Source organism: Pteropus medius, unplaced genomic scaffold (genome assembly GCF_902729225.1).
Source record: "Pteropus medius unplaced genomic scaffold, Ma_sr-lr_union100, whole genome shotgun sequence".
In the NCBI taxonomy this organism is placed as follows: domain Eukaryota; kingdom Metazoa; phylum Chordata; class Mammalia; order Chiroptera; family Pteropodidae; genus Pteropus; species Pteropus medius.
The window spans coordinates 10,968,805-10,986,801 of NW_024355990.1; the positions used below are offsets into that span (position 1 = coordinate 10,968,805).

A 17,997-nucleotide genomic window follows, 5' to 3' on the forward strand; every position below is an offset into this window, starting at 1 on the left:
CTCGGGACTCGTGGGTCACCAGCAGGGCCGTCCAGGAGCCACTGGGCCACCTTCCAGGGCCATGGGAGCCGATGAGCCTTCACTCTCTGGTGTGGCCTGGAATCCCCTCACTCACAGGGAGGGACATGCTCAGGACCAGGCCTCAGGCTGGCACAGACATCATTGCATCTGGAGCCATGAGGGCGGACGGAGGAGCAGAAACATCCCGTTGAGAACGAGCTCCTCAGAGACACACATCATCCCTCTTATGCTTTCCTCTCCTTGTCCATCTCTCCTCCTGAAGCGGCTGGCGTATCCTCTTCCTTGTCTGCAGTAACGTTGGGAGCGCTGGAGCTCTGGGCTTGTAGGCCTTGCTTCTGGACCCACAGCAACCCGTCCAGCCCTCTGTATAAACTCGGGACTCCAAGGGGCAGAGCTGGGATATGAGGGAGCAGGACAAGGATCCGGGCTGCTGGAGAGAGGGGAGGCGTGTGTGCTGCCTGCCATCGGAATCCTAAGTTATGGTAAAAGATGCTGGAGACGGGAGACGGGGCGGGCAGGAGGTATTTACAGAAGCATATGTGGTGCTTCGGAACCTGGCCCCATCATCGTGCGAGAGTCCTACCGTAGCAGCCTCTCCCTCCGGAGGGATGTGCTTTCTGCAGGGCTCTGAGTTGGCCCCAGATGCAGTCCAGGCCGCTTCTCCGCAGGCACACTGGTCTTCCCCAGGCTGCCCCGCCCCGCCTTCCTCCCTCTCCCAGGAAACACAAATACTAACTCCAAGCATGGAGGGGGGTGGACGTAATGGAGATAACTCAGTCCGGCAGGGAATACTCAGTTACCTTCCTCCTCCTCCTCCTCCTCCTCCTCCTCCTCCTCCTCCTCCTCCTCTCCTCCTCCTCTATAATCGCTATTTTATATGAAAAGTATCTGGTTCGTCCATCCACCTGACCGATACAAAGGCCAAGGAGAAAATAACTTGAAATCTGCAGCCCTCTTAAGCAAGAGGCTGATAACACTGAGAAAAATTAGGTCAGAGTTTCCTTTGCCGGTCAGGAAATTCCACTTTTCCGAAGCGAGGCCATTCCAAGGTGGTGAGCTGAGCCCGCTGCCCAAACCCGCCCCTCTGCTGCTGCACAGAACCCGCCTGACAAACCAACGGGAGACCACATCGCTGGGTTCGAATCCCAGCTCCCCCCACTTCCTATCTGGTGACCTAGGCCCAATGGCTGAACCACCAACCCCCTCATCTATATAAAGTGGAGATAATGACTGTGGTTAAGGTTAACTAGTTGCAATCACTACGAGCCAGGTTAGAGCCCCTATTTTAAGCTGGTTATATGTGTTGGTTCGTTTAATGCTCATACCCCTTTGAAGAAGGTACTAATATTACCCATATTTTAATAATAGTGCCTACTGCAAAGGGTTGTTTTGAGGACCAAGTGAATTAATAATATGTGTCGATTGCTTAAGACAGTTTGTGGCACACAGTCCTGGTCCCATGAATACCAGCCTGTCAGCCTGCAGCAACTGGGGACGCAGAAGCACACAGGGGAGCAGCAGACCCCAAATCAGGATCCTAAGGAGAAACCCATGAGTCTGGCTTTTCCCACAGGCTTTTGCAGCCTGGCTCTGATAGATGGCCTATGTCGCCCAAATTAGATCAAGTCTGAACATCCTTCCTGTCTACCCACATTAAGACGCAGGTAGGAAGTTGTTTTCCATTTCTTGCTGGCTTCTCTCTCGCACCGGGCAGCCGCGGGGGCCCGTGATGTTGCAGGCTCAGCAGGCACCGCTGGAGGTGTGAGCGGGAGGAGGCAGCCCCACCAGCCGGCTTCTAATTGCCAACAATTAAAGCTTCACATCACTGAATTATGTAGTTGGCAGCCCCCGTTGCTATCTGCTATCGCATTTAAGTGGAAGCTGAAGGAAGAAGGGACTCTAGAATCCTGCTGCTTCTAAAGGGGATTTTGGTTTCTGCAAATGTTAGAAAATAAAAATCCATTTCTGTCGGGGGGAGGCGGTGGGGAGTGCGGCTCCTCGCCTTGTAGAACTGGTGTTAAGGCTGACCAGGACATGTGCTGTTGCATCTCCTCTGTTTCTGGGGTCCCCGATGTGCCCACAGCCAGGGTGTGACTTGGCAGGAGCAGAGGGGCAACGTGTGGTTCACGGCTGATGGCGCGGCTGGGCGTGATGGAAGTCAGGTCAGAAGGACAGACGCTCCAAGGTACAGACATGTCTGCTCAGACTCATAGATGTATGCAATGGTTTTATGGTTTATTATTCATTTAGATCTTACATTATATATCTCCTTTGTTAGGAATAATTTTTGACATCAAAACCCACCTCCGTGCTGTCAAAGAGAGGTGGCAGAATTTTATTTGTTTGTTTGTTTGTTTGTTTATGGGTTAAATGGAAGAGAAGGCCGGTGTCCATAGCTGCCAGGAGGAAGAAATTCATAGAGCCTGGGCTTGGGGGCGGGACGCAGCTAGGTGTGAATCTAATCTCTTTCACTATGAGTCGGGTGACCGCTATGTCTTCATCCTCAGGTTCCTCTATGTAAAGAAAGAATCATAATGTGACCTGGCGAGGCAGATATCAGAACGAGAATATAGATGCTCAGTGGATAAACGGGCCCGATAAGTGGCAGCTGGCATACCCTCGCCGTCACTGTCTCTGTTTGCCCTGCTGTGATGCTCGTACCCTGTGCGCCTTCAACGCGCGTTTGTGCCCAGCCTGCGTTCATACTGCGGGCACGCGAAATAAAATCCGTGGTCGCCATTCCCTGCAGAGCTCCTGAGTCAGTGGCAGTGGCGAGCGCCCTTTACATCATTACGCAGAGCAGTTCAGCTCCTCAAATGAGAAAAACTTACAATCTCTCCAGTCCAAAAGCCTTAGCTGATATGGGAGGGAGAGGTGAGGGGGTGGGGGGAGGAGGCTGAAATTTGGTAGGTGGGGGATGAATATTCTGTAGGGACCAACTGCTGTGATGAGAGGAGGTTGGCGAGCTGGCTAGAGGTGAGAAAGCCTGGGCCATTTTGCCCCCTGTCAGAGACTGTTACCCCATTAACTCCGCCCTGCTGTTCACTGCTCTTTGGGTGTCAGGTGGTGTTACTTTCTAATTCCGGCATTGTCCTGAGGTGGCGCAAGGTGGCCCAGGCTTCTTTGATTCCACTTTCATAAATTCTCGCCATAGCCCCTATATGGAGCTAACCTTGTTTTACAGGTGAAGAGACTGAGAGAGGTTCAGAGTGGCCGTGTGACCTGCCCAGGATGCGAAATGGGAGAACCGGCATTCCAGTTCAGATTTGCCTGATCCCAAAGCCCAGGTGTCATTCGCTCCGCCACGTAGCTGTAAACTCCAGGGATTAGACGGTGACCTTCGGGCCCTCCATCACTAAGTTACACTCTGGGCAATCACACGTGGCATCTATATCATACTTAGGCAGTGAGACGAAGATGCTAATAAATGAGTAGTAGTTTTGGTAACTTCTGCATAACAAATTACCTGAAAACCTAAGGAGGTTGCTCATGATTTTGTGGGTCGGGAATTTGAGAAGGGCTCAGCTGGGCAGTTCTTGCTGGGGTTTCTCATGCGGGTGCAGTCAGATGTTGGCTGGGGCTGCAGTCATCCAAAAGCTCCACTGGGCTGGACGTCCGGGATGGCTCCATCCCCTGGCTGGCAGCTAATGTTGACCATTGGCTAGGAGCATCTGAGTTGTTACCCAGAGCACCTGTGCATGGCCTGCAAAGCCGTGTAAACAACCAGGGGCAATTTTGCCTTCCCAGGGACATTTTTGTGCTACTAGCATCTGGTGGGCAGAGGCAGGGATACTGCTGAACATCCTGCCCTCTGCGTGACAGCCTCCCACAACAAAGAATTATCCAGCCCTAAATATTGATAGGGCCGAGTTTGAGAACCCTTCCCTAAAGCATGGCAATCTCAGAGGAGCTGGATTTCTTACATGGGGGCTGGCTTCCCCAAGGGAGCTCCCAAGAGAACCAGACAGAAAATGTGTCTCCTTTGATGACCCCGCCTCAGACGTTACACAGCATCATCTCTGTGTAGGCTACTGGTCGAAGCGGTCACAAACCTGCCTACCCTCAAGGGGAGGAGACATGCGTGGAGCTCCCCTCCGCCGACGAGAGGAGTGTCAAGGAATTTATGGTCACTTTTTCAGCACCATAGAATGTAGCGGGAGTCAGCATGATGGAAAGCAGGCAGAGCCATTGACCTCTGGCCACCAGCTCAGCCTGCTGCAAGCTGGCCAACTGATGCTGAGGCACCAGACCAGCTGACAGAAGCAGCTGCTGTAACTGTCCAGAACCCTTTCTCCCTGAACCCTTCATCAAGCACTACTGGGGTTTCTGGGAGATCAGAGTGTCTACAATGGACCATCCTTCCACTCTCTCCTTCTCTACAATTAAACCTGCCCATCCTCCCAGAAGTCTTCTAACTGGGCTCCCACTCACACCTGTACCCTCACCTATCTCTAAGCACGTAAGCACCTCATTGCATGTCTATTTATTATTGGCTTGGGCAGGGAAATGTGCCATTAGTGATTTAATCTCCACAAGACATTTCTTCCTAATTGCTAGTCATGGATGATAATTAGCGACTGTTAATTCCCGATAATTAACAAGCTAATACTTAGAGGTAATGGCGCCCGAGTAATCATCTTAAAAGGCTCAAAGCTGAGGTGCTTCCTGTGGTCCCTAAGCCCCAAAGGATAACATTGTTTCAGCGTCTCTAGCCCAGGAATTGGCTGGAACCCAGCATTTTTATTGACAAGGGCAATGATTGGAGAATTGACAACTTTACTCTCTAATTTAGTTCTCTCGTCTGGATATAGAAATAATACATTGGGTTTTTTTTGTTTGTTTTTTTTTTTTTTTAGAAGTTTTGTCGAGCACAGGAAAGCATAAAGAAAATTAAATATATATAACCTTATTACCTGGAAGCATCAACCATCAACATTTTTGTTTATTTCTTCCTGGTCTATGAATTTTTTTCACAGTTGAATTCATATAATACATGTGGTTTTGCATCCAATTTAATGCATTTAATATTATAGCTTAAATATCTTCTCTGGTGGTAGCAACTTGTAAAAAATAGCTGCCTTCCCCGTCAGAGAAATGAAATGAATGGTATGGGAAGGGGAAGCAATCACGTAAAAGCAAAAGCTGGACAAAGCCCTGACCCTGTGGGAATGACACGTTTATTCCAAACCAGTGTCTTCTGGTGGCCCCCAGCCCTGCCTGCACCAACCAAAGACATCGGGTGGGAGAATATGTGTGTTCACATGCAGTCACATGGGAAAAAAGCCCGGAAGGCAATGAACGAAGATGTCACTAATGGTGTCGTTGTCAAGATGGGGCGGAACGGGTAATTTTCATCTTCTGCTTTTGTAATTTTCCATGCAGTCCAGAGAAAGAAAAACACATTGGATTCGCTTTCCAAAGGTGTCCGGTTCACACTTTCATCCCTCCACAGACTTGGCGGGGTCATTCCCCGCTGGGCCTTGATTTTCTTATATGTGTTTCGAGGGTAATATTAGTCTTCCCGCCCTAAAACGTGGCTTTCAGAATCAGAAACGCTGAGTCAGAGCCCAGCCACCCCCAGGAGGCAGCCCCGTGGGAGGGAGAAACAGCCCTGATGCAACCCTTGGCCGTTTGCAAAGACAGTCTTCCAGGTATTGTGTCACATACGTTTCTGGATTCCCTAGCGACCTGCTTTGGCATGTCTTTACCCAGCACTTCTGTATCTGTGTATTTCTTCAGTGGGGAGATGGTGTCGCCAGTGCACAGATTTTAGAATTAGACCTAGGTTTAAATCCAGTCTGTCACCCACCTGTGACGTCCTACTTAACATCTCTGAGCCTCAGTGTCTCCATCTACAAAATGGGGCTAATACTACTTCTTACTTATGGGGAGGTCCTGATGAGCTACTGCTGTACAATCAGCGGCTTTTCCGTATTCAACGAAATTTATCTATAAATAACTATGACTTCATAATAGAAGCATAAATACAATTGTGTAATGAATAAGATTGTTATTTTTCACTCTGTACAGAGTTCCATAAATTCGTCACATCGTCTGGAAGGGGACTTTGCCCTTTTCCCAAGCTTACTCCAGGCTCGAAGCTCTGCTTTTGTAGAGTTCAACAGGTCAGATCAGCTTCGGTTTCTTCTTTTCTATCTTGCATTTGTGGATTCAGATCCAATCTCCTCTCCACTTTCATCTTTCCAAACCTCCAAGACCCGAATCTTTTTGGTCTCACTGCCAAGCTTATCATTGAGATTGGCTGTTCCGCTCCGGCCAGGTACCAGCTATCATATTTCAAAGCCCCGATCTGTCTGCCTTGCAAGAACAGGAGCTTATTTGCCTATTGTTCCTTCATAGTAATTCCTTACATCAGAATCGTGCTTTAGAATTTTCAATGCGCTGTCAGACCGCTGTTGTGTTCAATCGCCCAGCAGTTTTGTGCAGCGGGCAAGGGCAGGCCTTATTATTCTTCATAGAAGGCAGCCTCGTACCCAAAGTGGGTTTCATGGAACAAGTTACCATTTTGTGGACAGATAAGTTTGGAAAACAGTGGAATGAGCAAAACTAAACAGGCTTTTCATACCTTTAACATATTAATGTGCAATGAGATTCTCCGAGACCTGAATGCAGTGCTTCCCAAGCTTTCTTTTCACCAGCTCTTTTTTGCTAGAATATTCCAAGGAAGTTTTGCTCCTGGAACCCACTTTGGGAAACACTCACAGGGGTGGCATGAGAAGGGTCTTGAGAATGAAACAGGATGAAGTTCAAACGCAGGCACCACCACTTGCTACCGGCGTGATCTTGGGCAAGTTTTTTAATTTCTGTGATCCTTCCTTTGCTCCCCTGTGAAACGAGGGTGGTAACAGAGTTGTAAGCATTAAAATCGACAGTGGAGTGCTTAGCAGAACGCCTAGCAATGGTAAACCTTCGATCTACTTTAGCTTTATGGTTGGTCTCTTCCTCTCTGTTACCTGGGAGAAGAGTGGGCCTCAGAAAGGTACATTTGCCAACGTTACACAGCTATTTAGTGACAGGGTTGAGTATGCAGTCTGGGTTTCCTGCCTCTCGAGACTGCCGCACATGGGGCTGTCATCCAGGCATCTCGTGCCTTCATTCCCCTCTCCTGCCCTTATTCCCACCAAACATCTTTGGGGTTCTAATTCCATTCTCTCTGGCAGAAGCTGGGGTTCCGGGAGCCTCAAATGTAAGTGAAAATACTTAGCAAACCACCGTTAAAATGTTAATTATCATCCGCACATTACTGCCCGCCCCACCAAGCCATGCAGCAGTGTCTCTGGGGCCCCTCCAGGCAGCCTGCCTGCCGCCGCACCACCCCTCCTCAGGACCCAGGTTCCACCTGTCATGCTGTCCCGCCCCCGTGTCATAGTCCTGCTCTGTTCTTGCATGTTTTTCCAGCTCGCGAACTCTTCAAGCCACAGTGCCTCCGATTCCTTTGCCTCTTCCGCAGCGAGCACTGTGCTCCACTCATAGGAGGCGCTTTATTGCATCCTTGCAACCCAATCAGGAACCCAAGCCGTCCTGCTCCGCCTCCCACCCCGTCGTGTGAAGAACGACTTGGCTTGGTGGAGAGAGCAGTCTGTTTGGCATTTCATTTTCCCCCTCTTTGTCAAAGCCACCTCAGGAGGGAGTGGCTTAGATTAAACCCCCACGCTCTCCTGCCTTGCATAGGGCGCCTCTGCTTCCACGGGCTCCCACGCGCCTCCGGGAAGCTAGCGTGGGGCTCATTCTGTAGGTCAATCAACTCGCTCGTGGTCAGCAGATAGGGCAGGGCTGGTGATACGGAATGAGGGCCAAGATGTTCTCCCTCCTTCTTGCAGAGAGCACCCATTTTCCTTCCCTCTCCCCTCTCTCCCCTCTCCTACAGTGCGCTCAGACTCCACAGACAAATCAAGCCTCCAGACTTGAGTGTCGCTTCTCTCCCTTTTCTGCTGACTCAGCCAGGATACACTTGTGCCTCAGCTGAGATATGTTGCCATACCCTATGTAGGGCTCCTGAGTCACCACCAGGGCCCTGAGCTTGGTGACCCCACCTCCCCACCATTGGTGCTATGACACCTGACTCTTAACTCTTAACACCCTGTTTCAAAATTTCTGGTTTTGCATGATTGCAAGGGTTGACATCTTGGCAACATTGCAAGCATGACTGGCTTAGGCAAGACACATTGAGGTGCCCAGGCCCCACCCTCTTCTAGAGGTGTCTCTGTCTGCCCCCTTCAGTCCCACTGGGTGACCCTCCTCTGGGCTCTCATCACACCCTGGGTTTCCCTGTCATAGTAGGTACTACACTGTAGTGTAGTCACCTGTTTGCTTAGCACAGTGTTCCTCAGACTTTAGCAGGTATACGACTCTCCACATTACAGTGCAGATTCAGATTTAGAAATCTGGAGGGCCCTGAGATGCTGTATTTTGGACAAGCTCCCAGGTGATCCGTGGTTCACACTCTGAGCACAAAAATCAATAGTTCTGAACTTGGGCTGCACATTAGATCACTGGGATGGCTTAAAAAATATCATTAGCTCCATTTGAGCCCAGTTGCACCAAAATCTTTCAGAGTGGCACCCAGGCATTGGGGACTTTTAGGCGCTCCTTTGGGGACTCTAGACTGCAGCCAGAGTTCAGAGCCCTGAGCTGGGCCGCGGGATCTGTGGGGGCCGACATCCCTCTGCCTCATCCCTCGCGTCTCACGTTTTCTCAGCTCCAAGCCCAATGCCTGGCCCCGGCAGGTATCAACAGGTGTGCTCATGGCTCGCCCCGCATAGACTCTTGGCTTCTCTCTGGCTGGTTCAGCACTGGCTCCTGCCAATACTGTGTGCTGAGCAGGCAAGAGTCAGACGGTTTCTGATTAGGTGGCTTTAGGAGGCCCGTTGAACTTGGACTGTGGCGAGGCTTCTTTACTTGTGTTGACTTAGAACTACAACTGATTGGAGTCCATGAGGAAGACACCTCCCCAAGACACCCTCTTCTGCCTTCAGCCTCCTCCCAAGGCTGCTGCCAATCCCCTGACTGGATCCTGCAGCTCTCTGCGGGGTGCACTTGAACCTCAGAGTCCTTCTCAATACCAAGAAGCCCACCCAGCAGAGCTCACTCCTCCATCCCTCCTCCCTGCTCTCCGAGGTCTTGGGCAGAGACCTACAGCAGTCTCCATCAAGCTGCATGTTAATTGCCTTTGTTCTTCTAGGCAGGAAGCCTTCAAGGCCAAGTATAGTGTCACGTTCAGTGTTCATCTTTTTCTCTCATGTTGAGCACAATGAGTTACTGGATGAACGAATGAATGAATGAATGAATGAATGAACGAATAGCATTATCCAGCAAGGGGGACTGCAGAGGGTGGGAGTGGCCTGTCAGAAAAGGGAGAAGAGGATGGCACCCATATCTCAATGGCCTGGCGTCCAGGGAGCTGGCCTGTCGGTCTTTATTCATTAGTTTAGCCAAGTGGGGTTCACTTTAGTTACCTCCCAAGGCCCCTCATCTTGTCTTCCAGGAGCCGTGGCTGCTGCCTCCCGCTCACCCTCTCTCCTGCCCCCAGAGCCCCTTCTTGTCGGCGGGACTCGGCCGCAGGCCGCCCACGTGGCCGTCTGGGGAGATGAGTGCCTGCGGGAGGAAGGCCCTGACCCTGCTGAGCAGCGTCTTTGCCGTCTGCGGCCTGGGCCTCCTGGGCATCGCCGTCAGCACCGACTACTGGCTGTACCTGGAGGAGGGCGTGGTCCTGCCCCAGAACCAGAGCACAGAGATCAAGATGTCCCTGCACTCCGGCCTGTGGCGTGTCTGCTTCCTGGCAGGTAAGGGCACCCGGGGGTGTGGGCAGCCCCGCCCTGGAGAGAGGAGCAGCCCCTCCCCTGGGAAAATCTGTCCAAGAGCCCGCCCCCGACCCTTGGGAAGAGACACCCCTGCTGGAAGGACATAGATCCCCACGACAGTCCTCATCGGGTCTGGGCAGTGCTCCGTGCAGCGACCAGGACCCTTTGCAAACTCGAGCTCTGACTGGTGGTGTCCATTTGAGCAAGTCTCATCGCTCAAGGACCTGGGTCTCCCACCTGAGCGAAGAAGATAAGCACACCTTCCCCACACTCCGTCTTCCAGGCCGAGGGAGGCGGATGGCGGGCAGGGCCGAAAGTGCCCCGTGCGCCTTAGCTCACTGCTTCCGTGATCTCACCGCCTGCCCGCAGCGCTGCAAGGCAGGACTTGTTATTATTGCCACCTTTCAAATGAGGAAATTAAGATTCAGGGAGGCGCGTCTCCTTGACTCAGCATCGCTTCCATCCACTAGCCTACAGGGTGGGCAAAACTCAGTAGTTTCCTATTCCTAGGTATATGAAATGGCGAAGGGAAAACTCAGGTGCAGCTCTTCCCAGCTCTGCAGGATGGAGCAGCTTTTGATCCCACCTGCCTGGGCCTCCCACCAGCTTGCTAGGGCTTCTCTGGAGCCCTTGGAGCTGCGGCTGTAGGCACTCTGTCCTTTACTCCTGTGTCGTGGCCCAGGACCAGCCTACACAGAAAGAGCATCTCCATATCCCGCGAGACTAGCCGTAAGCCTCAGCTGGCCAAAGCTGTCACAGTCTGGTCACTGGGTCTTTCTTGAATGGCCCTGGAAGCTAAGCGTGCACTGAGCAGAGGGATCGTTTGGTCCTCCTAGCTTCACGATAGGGCTTTGGAGGATGGGCATGGTGGCTGGCACCTGCCAGTATTTAGCAGGCCTCCCAACGACTTGTGTCTGCTTTGGGAACGGCATCTAACACCAACTTCACCTCCCGCCGCCCTAGACCATGTGACATCAGTCTCTGCTTAAATCTGAAACAAAGTTTGGAGTCATGAGGATCTGGCTTCCGAAGTGGTTGACAAGGCTTTTGGGGTTCTGCTCCATGACACCCACACTGGGGAACCTAAGCCAGCCATGTGCCAAGTCTGTCCCAAAGACGGCCACCAGGGGTTTGAGTCAGCCTGCGTGTGCAGCACCGACCGCGTTTCATGCGACTGTCTTGCCTGGGCCCATGTTCACCCAGTGCTGCTTCTCCAGGAGCGATGCAATGTCAGGACGTGTTCCACCCCTGCTGTGGGCCACCAGCTGGGGACAGGACCCCCTAGGGTTTGCACCAGCCCAGGTGCAAATATGCCATATGTCAAAGGTCCTAGAAGCATTCGGAAATACCATTTGAATATACGAACTTCAAATCCACATTCTAGAAGGACTGGGAAAGGTAAACGCCCCTTGTCTTCACAGGTGAGGAGCGCGGACGCTGCTTCACCATAGAGTATGTGATGCCTATGAACTCTCAGCTGACATCCGAGTCCACGGTCAACGTTCTAAGTAGGTGCCTCACACGTTCGACCTGGGCCACTGGCTGGACAGAGCAGAGCAGCATAGAGGGCAGAGTCAGTGTGACCAGCTTGCTTTTCAGGAGCTAATGTCCTTAGACTCAGATGGTGGTGCTGGCTCGAGCTCACCAGAACTTGCTCTGCCGATTATTTGTCCAGCGTTTGGTGACAGGTTGCTGGAGTCTCCCAGCCTTGTGACCCAGGCAAGTGAGAGGGCACCCAAATCTACAGCGCGAGTCGGTTCGGGCTGCCATAACGAATGCCACAGACTAGGAAGCTTATAAACAACAAACCTATTTCTCTCAGCCCAAGAGGCTAGAAATCCAAGATCAAGGCACTGGCAGACTCAGTGTTCGGTGAGGGCCCCAGGCCACCCAAGGAGGGGATGGAGCCCAGGGAGCTCATGCAGGGTGTGGCTTTGGTGACCAAATGGTAGACACTGCCAGGATCACTCGACTCAGGAGGGCGAACCGTGAGTAAGGCCCCTGGAGAATGACAGCACCCTTGTGTCCCCTCAATTAGAAATGATCCGCTCGGCCACACCATTCCCTCTGGTCAGCCTCTTCTTCATGTTCATCGGGTTTATCCTGAGCAACATCGGGCACATCCGACCCCACAGGACAATACTGGCCTTTGTCTCCGGCATCTTTTTCATCCTCTCAGGTCAGTGCTGTTGTTTTCGTGACCTCTGTACTTTTGACATTTGACTCCTAGACATCTCTGCCCTGGGAAGTCCCGGTCATGGCTGGGGGCCAGCCCCCAGCACCAGCCCAGCTGACTCAGTGATATCCAGGCAGAGTAGGAGCTAGAGGGAGACTTCTGATGACCCCTCCACATACCCTGGGCTCTCCCAGCTCCCTTTGACACAGGCCTGTCTTCCTCGACTGACACCAGGTTGTACTTTGTCATGCCATCTACCAGGCCTTATTCTGGCACTGGCATCACTGCCCACTAAAGGTCAGTGTAATGGGATTTACAAACAGGTAGACAGACAGGCAATATGAACATAGCATGAAAGGGACGATGACAGCGGTCAGCAAAGACTCGGGGGCTCACGAGCAGTGGTTGAAACACAGACTGAGGGCTGGTCAGGGGAGGGTTCCAGGAGGAAGCAAGATGAAGCATGAGCAGGAATTAGGTAAAGAGGTAGGGACGGGGGGTGGGGCGGGATCCTGGAGGAAAGAGAGGTTGAAGCGCTGGAGTAGGTATGTGGAATTGTTACTCACGTGGCAGAGGAGCGAGGAGGAACGTGCTGGGAGGCGAGACTGGGGAAGGCATCTGAGGCCACCTTACGGATTGTGGACTTTGTAAGAAGCCGCAGAAGGATTTTAAGCCAAGGAATGACAGGACCAGATTTGGATTTTATTTTATTTATTGTTTTATTTATTTTTAGGCAAAGCGAGCTCACAGATTGCAAGGACCTTGTCAGCTTACGATCCCTTATTTTTTTATTTTTTTACACCTATAGCACCTGGTCTTCCTAGGTGGTCTCCCATCCAAGTCCTAACCAGGCCCGACCCTGCTTAGCTTCTGAGATCAGACGGGATCGGGCTTGTTAAGGTTGGCATGGCCGTAGACCAGATTTGGATTTTAGAATAAGTCCTCTGAGAATGGAAGGAGGAAGGAAAGCAAAACAGGAGGCAGAGAGACCAGGCAAGAGGCTATTTCAGTTTTACAGGAGAAAGGTGACGATGGCTCAAACCGAAGGGTGATAGTAGAGAAGAGAGAAATGAGAGGGTTCAGGGACACTTGGGAGGCAAACTCAAAAGGACCAGGACCAGGCTTTCAAGAGAGGAGTCGAGGGTGAGCGTCAGGTTCTTGCTTGGGCACTGGGTGGATGGTGCAGTGCATCGCTGATCCAGGGAACTCAGGAAAAGGAGCGGATTTGGAGCAAAGATCCTGAGTTTAGCGTAGGAAATGCTGAGTTTGGGGCGTCCATGTAACACCTGGGAGGAGGTGTCCAGAAGGCTGAGTCTGGGGCTCAGACTTGGACCAAAGATAGAGATTTGGGAGCTATCAGCCTAGGGGATGGGAGAAAGAACCATGGCTGTGGCCGAGATTAACAGGCAGTGTGTAGAGCGAGAAGGGAAGAAAATGTGGTTTAAAAAAAAGTAGGCTTTTCTCCCCTCCAAGGTGACCTGCGCATTTTCGCGAGGACTTTTTCTTTTGGAAATAAGAAGGAGTGACTCTTAGGGCATGTGTTTTAGGTACCCTGGAGCCCTAGATGTGTTGATAAGGGAGGGGCCGGGGAGGAGCTGCTCAGCTGGAAGACGGGTAGAAGGATGACTTAATAATGGATGGGCGGATAGATGGATGGACAGAGAGGAGGATAAACGGCTGTTGGACACCAGACATTCTGCTCGCTACCTGAGTCCCAAGGCACTTTAGTTTCCTTTTCCAAACACTTTCTTATCAATACAGCTTGGGAGCCAGGTGGCAATCAGAATGCCTGATGCCAAAGAACTTTTCGTGCTTTCTCTTTTCATCCATCCATCCACCATCCACCATCCATCCACCATCCATCCATCCGTCTATCCATCCAACCATCTTTTCTTCCATTTGTCAGGCCATCTTTTTAATAATCCACTCACTCACCCATCTTCCGTCCACTCTTCCAGCTGTTAATCCATTCATCTACCCCGCCATCCATCAATCCAACAAATATTTATTGAGCACTTGGAGCGTCCTCAGCACCACCTTGCCCCCACGAGGTGATATTCCCACCGAGTCCAAGAGGCACGGACCTGGGGTTAAGCTCTTTATCCTTCTATGAACTTCACAATAGTCAAGGCTCTGCAGTAGCGTGGAGGCACCTGACGTTTTTCAGCCAGAAGCTACGGGATCAGAGATCTCAGACTGAACGAGGCCACTTGAAGTCATTTCAGTGAGCTCCATCGGGATTACGATGGCTCAGGAGGTATCTGGACAATAGACAGTGTCCACTGGGCCAGCAGTGATGCAAACATGAGTTAAGTGCTGAGGAAGACTTGAATCAAATCTATTTTCCTTTAACTTTCATCTTTCAAGATGCCCTAGTTTAATCATGTGAATGGAATTAAACTTGAACAGCTCAAAGCGCAGTAATTAATTATGTCCTGATTCAATTACAGTCTCTAATTGACGAGACTGGTGCCTGAGGCAGTCATTTGCATAATGGCAGTAGGAGTTTGGGCCCCACCGGGCCCCACTGATTTAACGCATGCCAGAATCTGGACAGACTCTCCTTACCTCTCCTGCCTAATGATCTCAAAAGGGCCACGGCCAGTGGTCAGGTGGGCAACACAGACCATGGCTCGCTTGGTCTCCACAATGATATTACCACCCGCCGCTGGAGCCAGGGGTCGGAGGCCTGGCTGCTCCTGCCGAGGGAACCTATTTTGGTCCTTATTTTAGCAAAAGCCACTTACTAGCTCACATTAGCACACCTGGGGACCTTTTGAGATATACAATGCCAGGGCCCCAGCCCACAGGTGACTCAGAATGTCTGGGGTGGGGTCCAGTCAGGTGGTGTCAGGATCCTGGGTCCAGTCAGGTAATTCTGACAGGTGAGTCTAGTGGGCAGGTGAGGTGAGCTCCATCGGGGTTACGATGGCTCAGGAGGTATCTGGACAGGGAGCTTTTTTACCTGCAACTATCTGCTTTCTAGAAGGATAAAAGTCTAAACAGGGTCTTCAGAAGGAGAGCACCTGCTCTCCGAAATGAGTGCATTGTCACCACAAGGCCGGTGGCTTTCTTCCTGAACCCCAAGGGGAGGTGCAAGCCCCGTCCGCGAACTCCCCAGGCCTCTTCTCTGAGCAGCCCCTGCCCTCCACTCAGGCCTCTCTCTCGTGGTGGGCCTGGTGCTCTACATCTCCAGCATCAACGACGAGATGCTCAACAGGACCAAGGATGCAGAGACCTATTTCAACTACAAGTACGGGTGGTCGTTTGCCTTCGCTGCCATCTCCTTCCTCTTAACGGAGGTAAGGCCCTTCCGACCGGCTGGGTGTGGAGCGGGGTGCTGCCCAGGGCGCTGCCCGGCGTGCTGCCTGGGCTGAGAGGGAGGAGGACACTGTACACCCATCCCGGACCCACCCACTCTACGGCCCTTCCTCCCCAGAAGGTGTCACTCTCTTACCTTCCCGTGAGTGCTCCATCCGGGATGTGGTAGGGCCCTGCTCCTGCCCTGGAGTCCACTTCACTCCCCACTCCAGGGGCTCTTGTGCCTGTGTCCTATGCAGACCCAGCTGGGAGCAAGGCCAGGCCCCCAGCAGTGAGCTCTCTGCTTTCTCCTCACTGTAGAGTGCTGGGGTGATGTCCGTGTACTTGTTCATGAAGAGGTACACCGCCGAGGACATGTACAGGCCTCACCCCGGCTTTTATCGCCCACGTCTGAGCAACTGCTCCGACTACTCGGGCCAGTTCCTGCACCCAGACGCCTGGGTCCGGGGCCGCAGCCCGTCCGACATCTCCAGCGACGCCTCCCTGCAGATGAACAGCAACTACCCAGCTTTGCTCAAGTGCCCCGACTATGACCAGATGTCATCCTCCCCGTGCTGAGCCTCGCCTGGACTGGACAGTCAGATAGCCTCTCCCGAGCCCCCTGCTGGCCTGTGAGTCCCAGACCCGTGGCTGATGGACCAAGATGCCCCCCTGCCTCACTGTTGTCACTTGGCCCCTGTTGTCTCCCTGCTTTCCCCAGAGTTATCTCTAACTGCCCCAAGGTGGTGTCAGGAACCTGGAGCCAGCGGGCAAGCTGATTGGCTGAGAGCATGGGTGTAGCCCCACCTCTTGAGTGCCAGTCACTCCTTCAGCTCTCCCCTTTCCTGGGAGAGGTGAGTGTTCCAGCTATGTATTCATCTCTGCACACCCAAGTTCACGGACCCAGGCCCAGGCCAGCTCTGAGATGCCACGTTCCTTCCCCAGACCCAGCCGGACTCGAGCGCTTGCCAACTGGTCTGGCCCTCACACTCACGATCCGAGCAATCAGACCAAAAGGGGGCTGATAGGGAGGTCTGGCAGGTTCAGAATCGTCAAGCAGTGCTCCTCATGAAATCTTTTATCCTTTTTGTTACCCACATCCCTCTACAACACACCCGTCTGTGTTCTCCACCTTCCCCTCTGCCCCACAGGCTATGACTCTCTCCTTCTCCCACCAGAATTCAGCTGCCCTAAGGGGCTGAGGCAGGTCTGAGGTCACTCTTCTCTGATGAAGTCACAAAGAGGTGTTAATGGCTGATGATGTCTTAATGTGTATGGCCCCCGATAACCTATTTAACGGGAGTCTTTACTGCCTTAACCCAAAGAAGTGACATTGACAACAAGAATTCCAGAATCTGGCTGGTCTGAGTTAGTATTCCCCTGCACTGTTCAGACCCTTGAGATACTGACCCTGCTCACGGGGGCAACATTTCCGGTCCAAGGCCCTAGAATCTAATTATGTAGACAGATGTCTATCCCACCTAAACAGAAGGTACCTTTCAAAGAGGCTGCCTGGGATTTGGAGCTGGATTTGCTGACACCTGGTGCAGTTAGAGTCTAAACGAGCCAGACTGGGAATGATCTGGCTGTTCTCCTAAAGATGCCCGTGAACTCTGCGGGGGGTGGGGAGGCCGATTTAATCCTAATATAGGGCAGTGTCTGCTTTCTGGGTATGGGACATATGTGGGCACATCGATGCCTCCAGAAAATGAGGCAGCGTGATGCACATTTTCCTCGTAGGAAACCTGAGCTGGGAGGTGCATGGCACTTTCCACGAAGGCTGCTGGGCAGAAAACGGTGGAAGGGCCCTGCAGGACGCGAACCCCTCAGTTCTCCCGGTGGCTTCTCCCCCTGTGCCATTTTGGGTTCGAGGTCTCGCCTAGCGGAACGCCAGGCTCTCTGCTGCGTATTTTTGTCACGCAGCCTTTCTTTCTGTCTCCTTTCTCTCTTTAAGACAGCATCGCGTTCCGGGTGCACAAAGCCACAGCAGGCAACCTGTGGGCTCTGGAAAGTCGTGCAGAAAACCACACATGTGGCACTGGCAGCCTTCAGAAGGGCAGTGTATTTGTTTCCTCGGGCTGCCATTCAAAATGCCACAGGCCGAGCGGCTTAAACACCAGACATTTCTCTCCCCACGGTTCTGGATGCTAGAAGTCCGAGATCAAGGTGTCAGCAGATTTGGTTTCTTCTAAGACCTCCCCTTGGCTTGCAGACGGCCATCTTCTCGACGTGTCCTCATGTGGTCTTTTCTCTATGCGTGTGCACGCCCCGCCCCCCGGTGTGCAAATTCCCTCTTATGAAATTCCCCCAACTCTAACGGTTCAGCCTCATGTAGAAAACTCCAGGTCGCCCTCATATGTGGCTTTCCAACCCCGGCCTGCAAACCAGTAGCAAATGTGAAGCCCCAACTTTCCACTCCATCGACACCTGCAATGACTGTCGTACTATTTGGTTACTGTTTACAGAATAATCCGTGTTCTCCCCACAGCCAAGGAATCGGCGAGGGTACTTGGAGACCACCAGGTAGCTTTTCCAACCTGGGCAGCTATTTCGATGTGCTCTACTCCAGTTTCTGTCGGTGTAATTAGCTCCTAGGAGGCACTTTTCTCTCCCTAAAGCACTCTTTCCCTGTTACTGTGCTAGGCTTGTTTTGATTCACATGGAAAAAAAAAAAAAAAA

General features: G+C 52.1%; 1 protein-coding gene and 1 pseudogene across 1 annotated transcript in view; one reads left to right on the forward strand and one right to left on the reverse strand.

The window, feature by feature from the left end:
- CACNG5 (calcium voltage-gated channel auxiliary subunit gamma 5) overlaps positions 1 to 17,967 on the forward strand; it is a 34,938-nt gene extending 16,971 nt beyond the window's left edge. The window contains exons 2-6 of the mRNA XM_039859478.1: positions 9,527 to 9,824; positions 11,264 to 11,350; positions 11,881 to 12,021; positions 15,175 to 15,320; positions 15,640 to 17,967. Of these exons, the coding sequence (XP_039715412.1) occupies positions 9,629 to 9,824; positions 11,264 to 11,350; positions 11,881 to 12,021; positions 15,175 to 15,320; positions 15,640 to 15,897 (828 nt within the window). The 5' untranslated portion in view covers positions 9,527 to 9,628 and the 3' untranslated portion in view covers positions 15,898 to 17,967. The remainder of the gene's footprint in view (positions 1 to 9,526; positions 9,825 to 11,263; positions 11,351 to 11,880; positions 12,022 to 15,174; positions 15,321 to 15,639) is intronic.
- LOC120600440 (uncharacterized) lies at positions 12,818 to 12,936 on the reverse strand (annotated as a pseudogene).
- Positions 17,968 to 17,997: the final 30 nt, after the last annotated feature.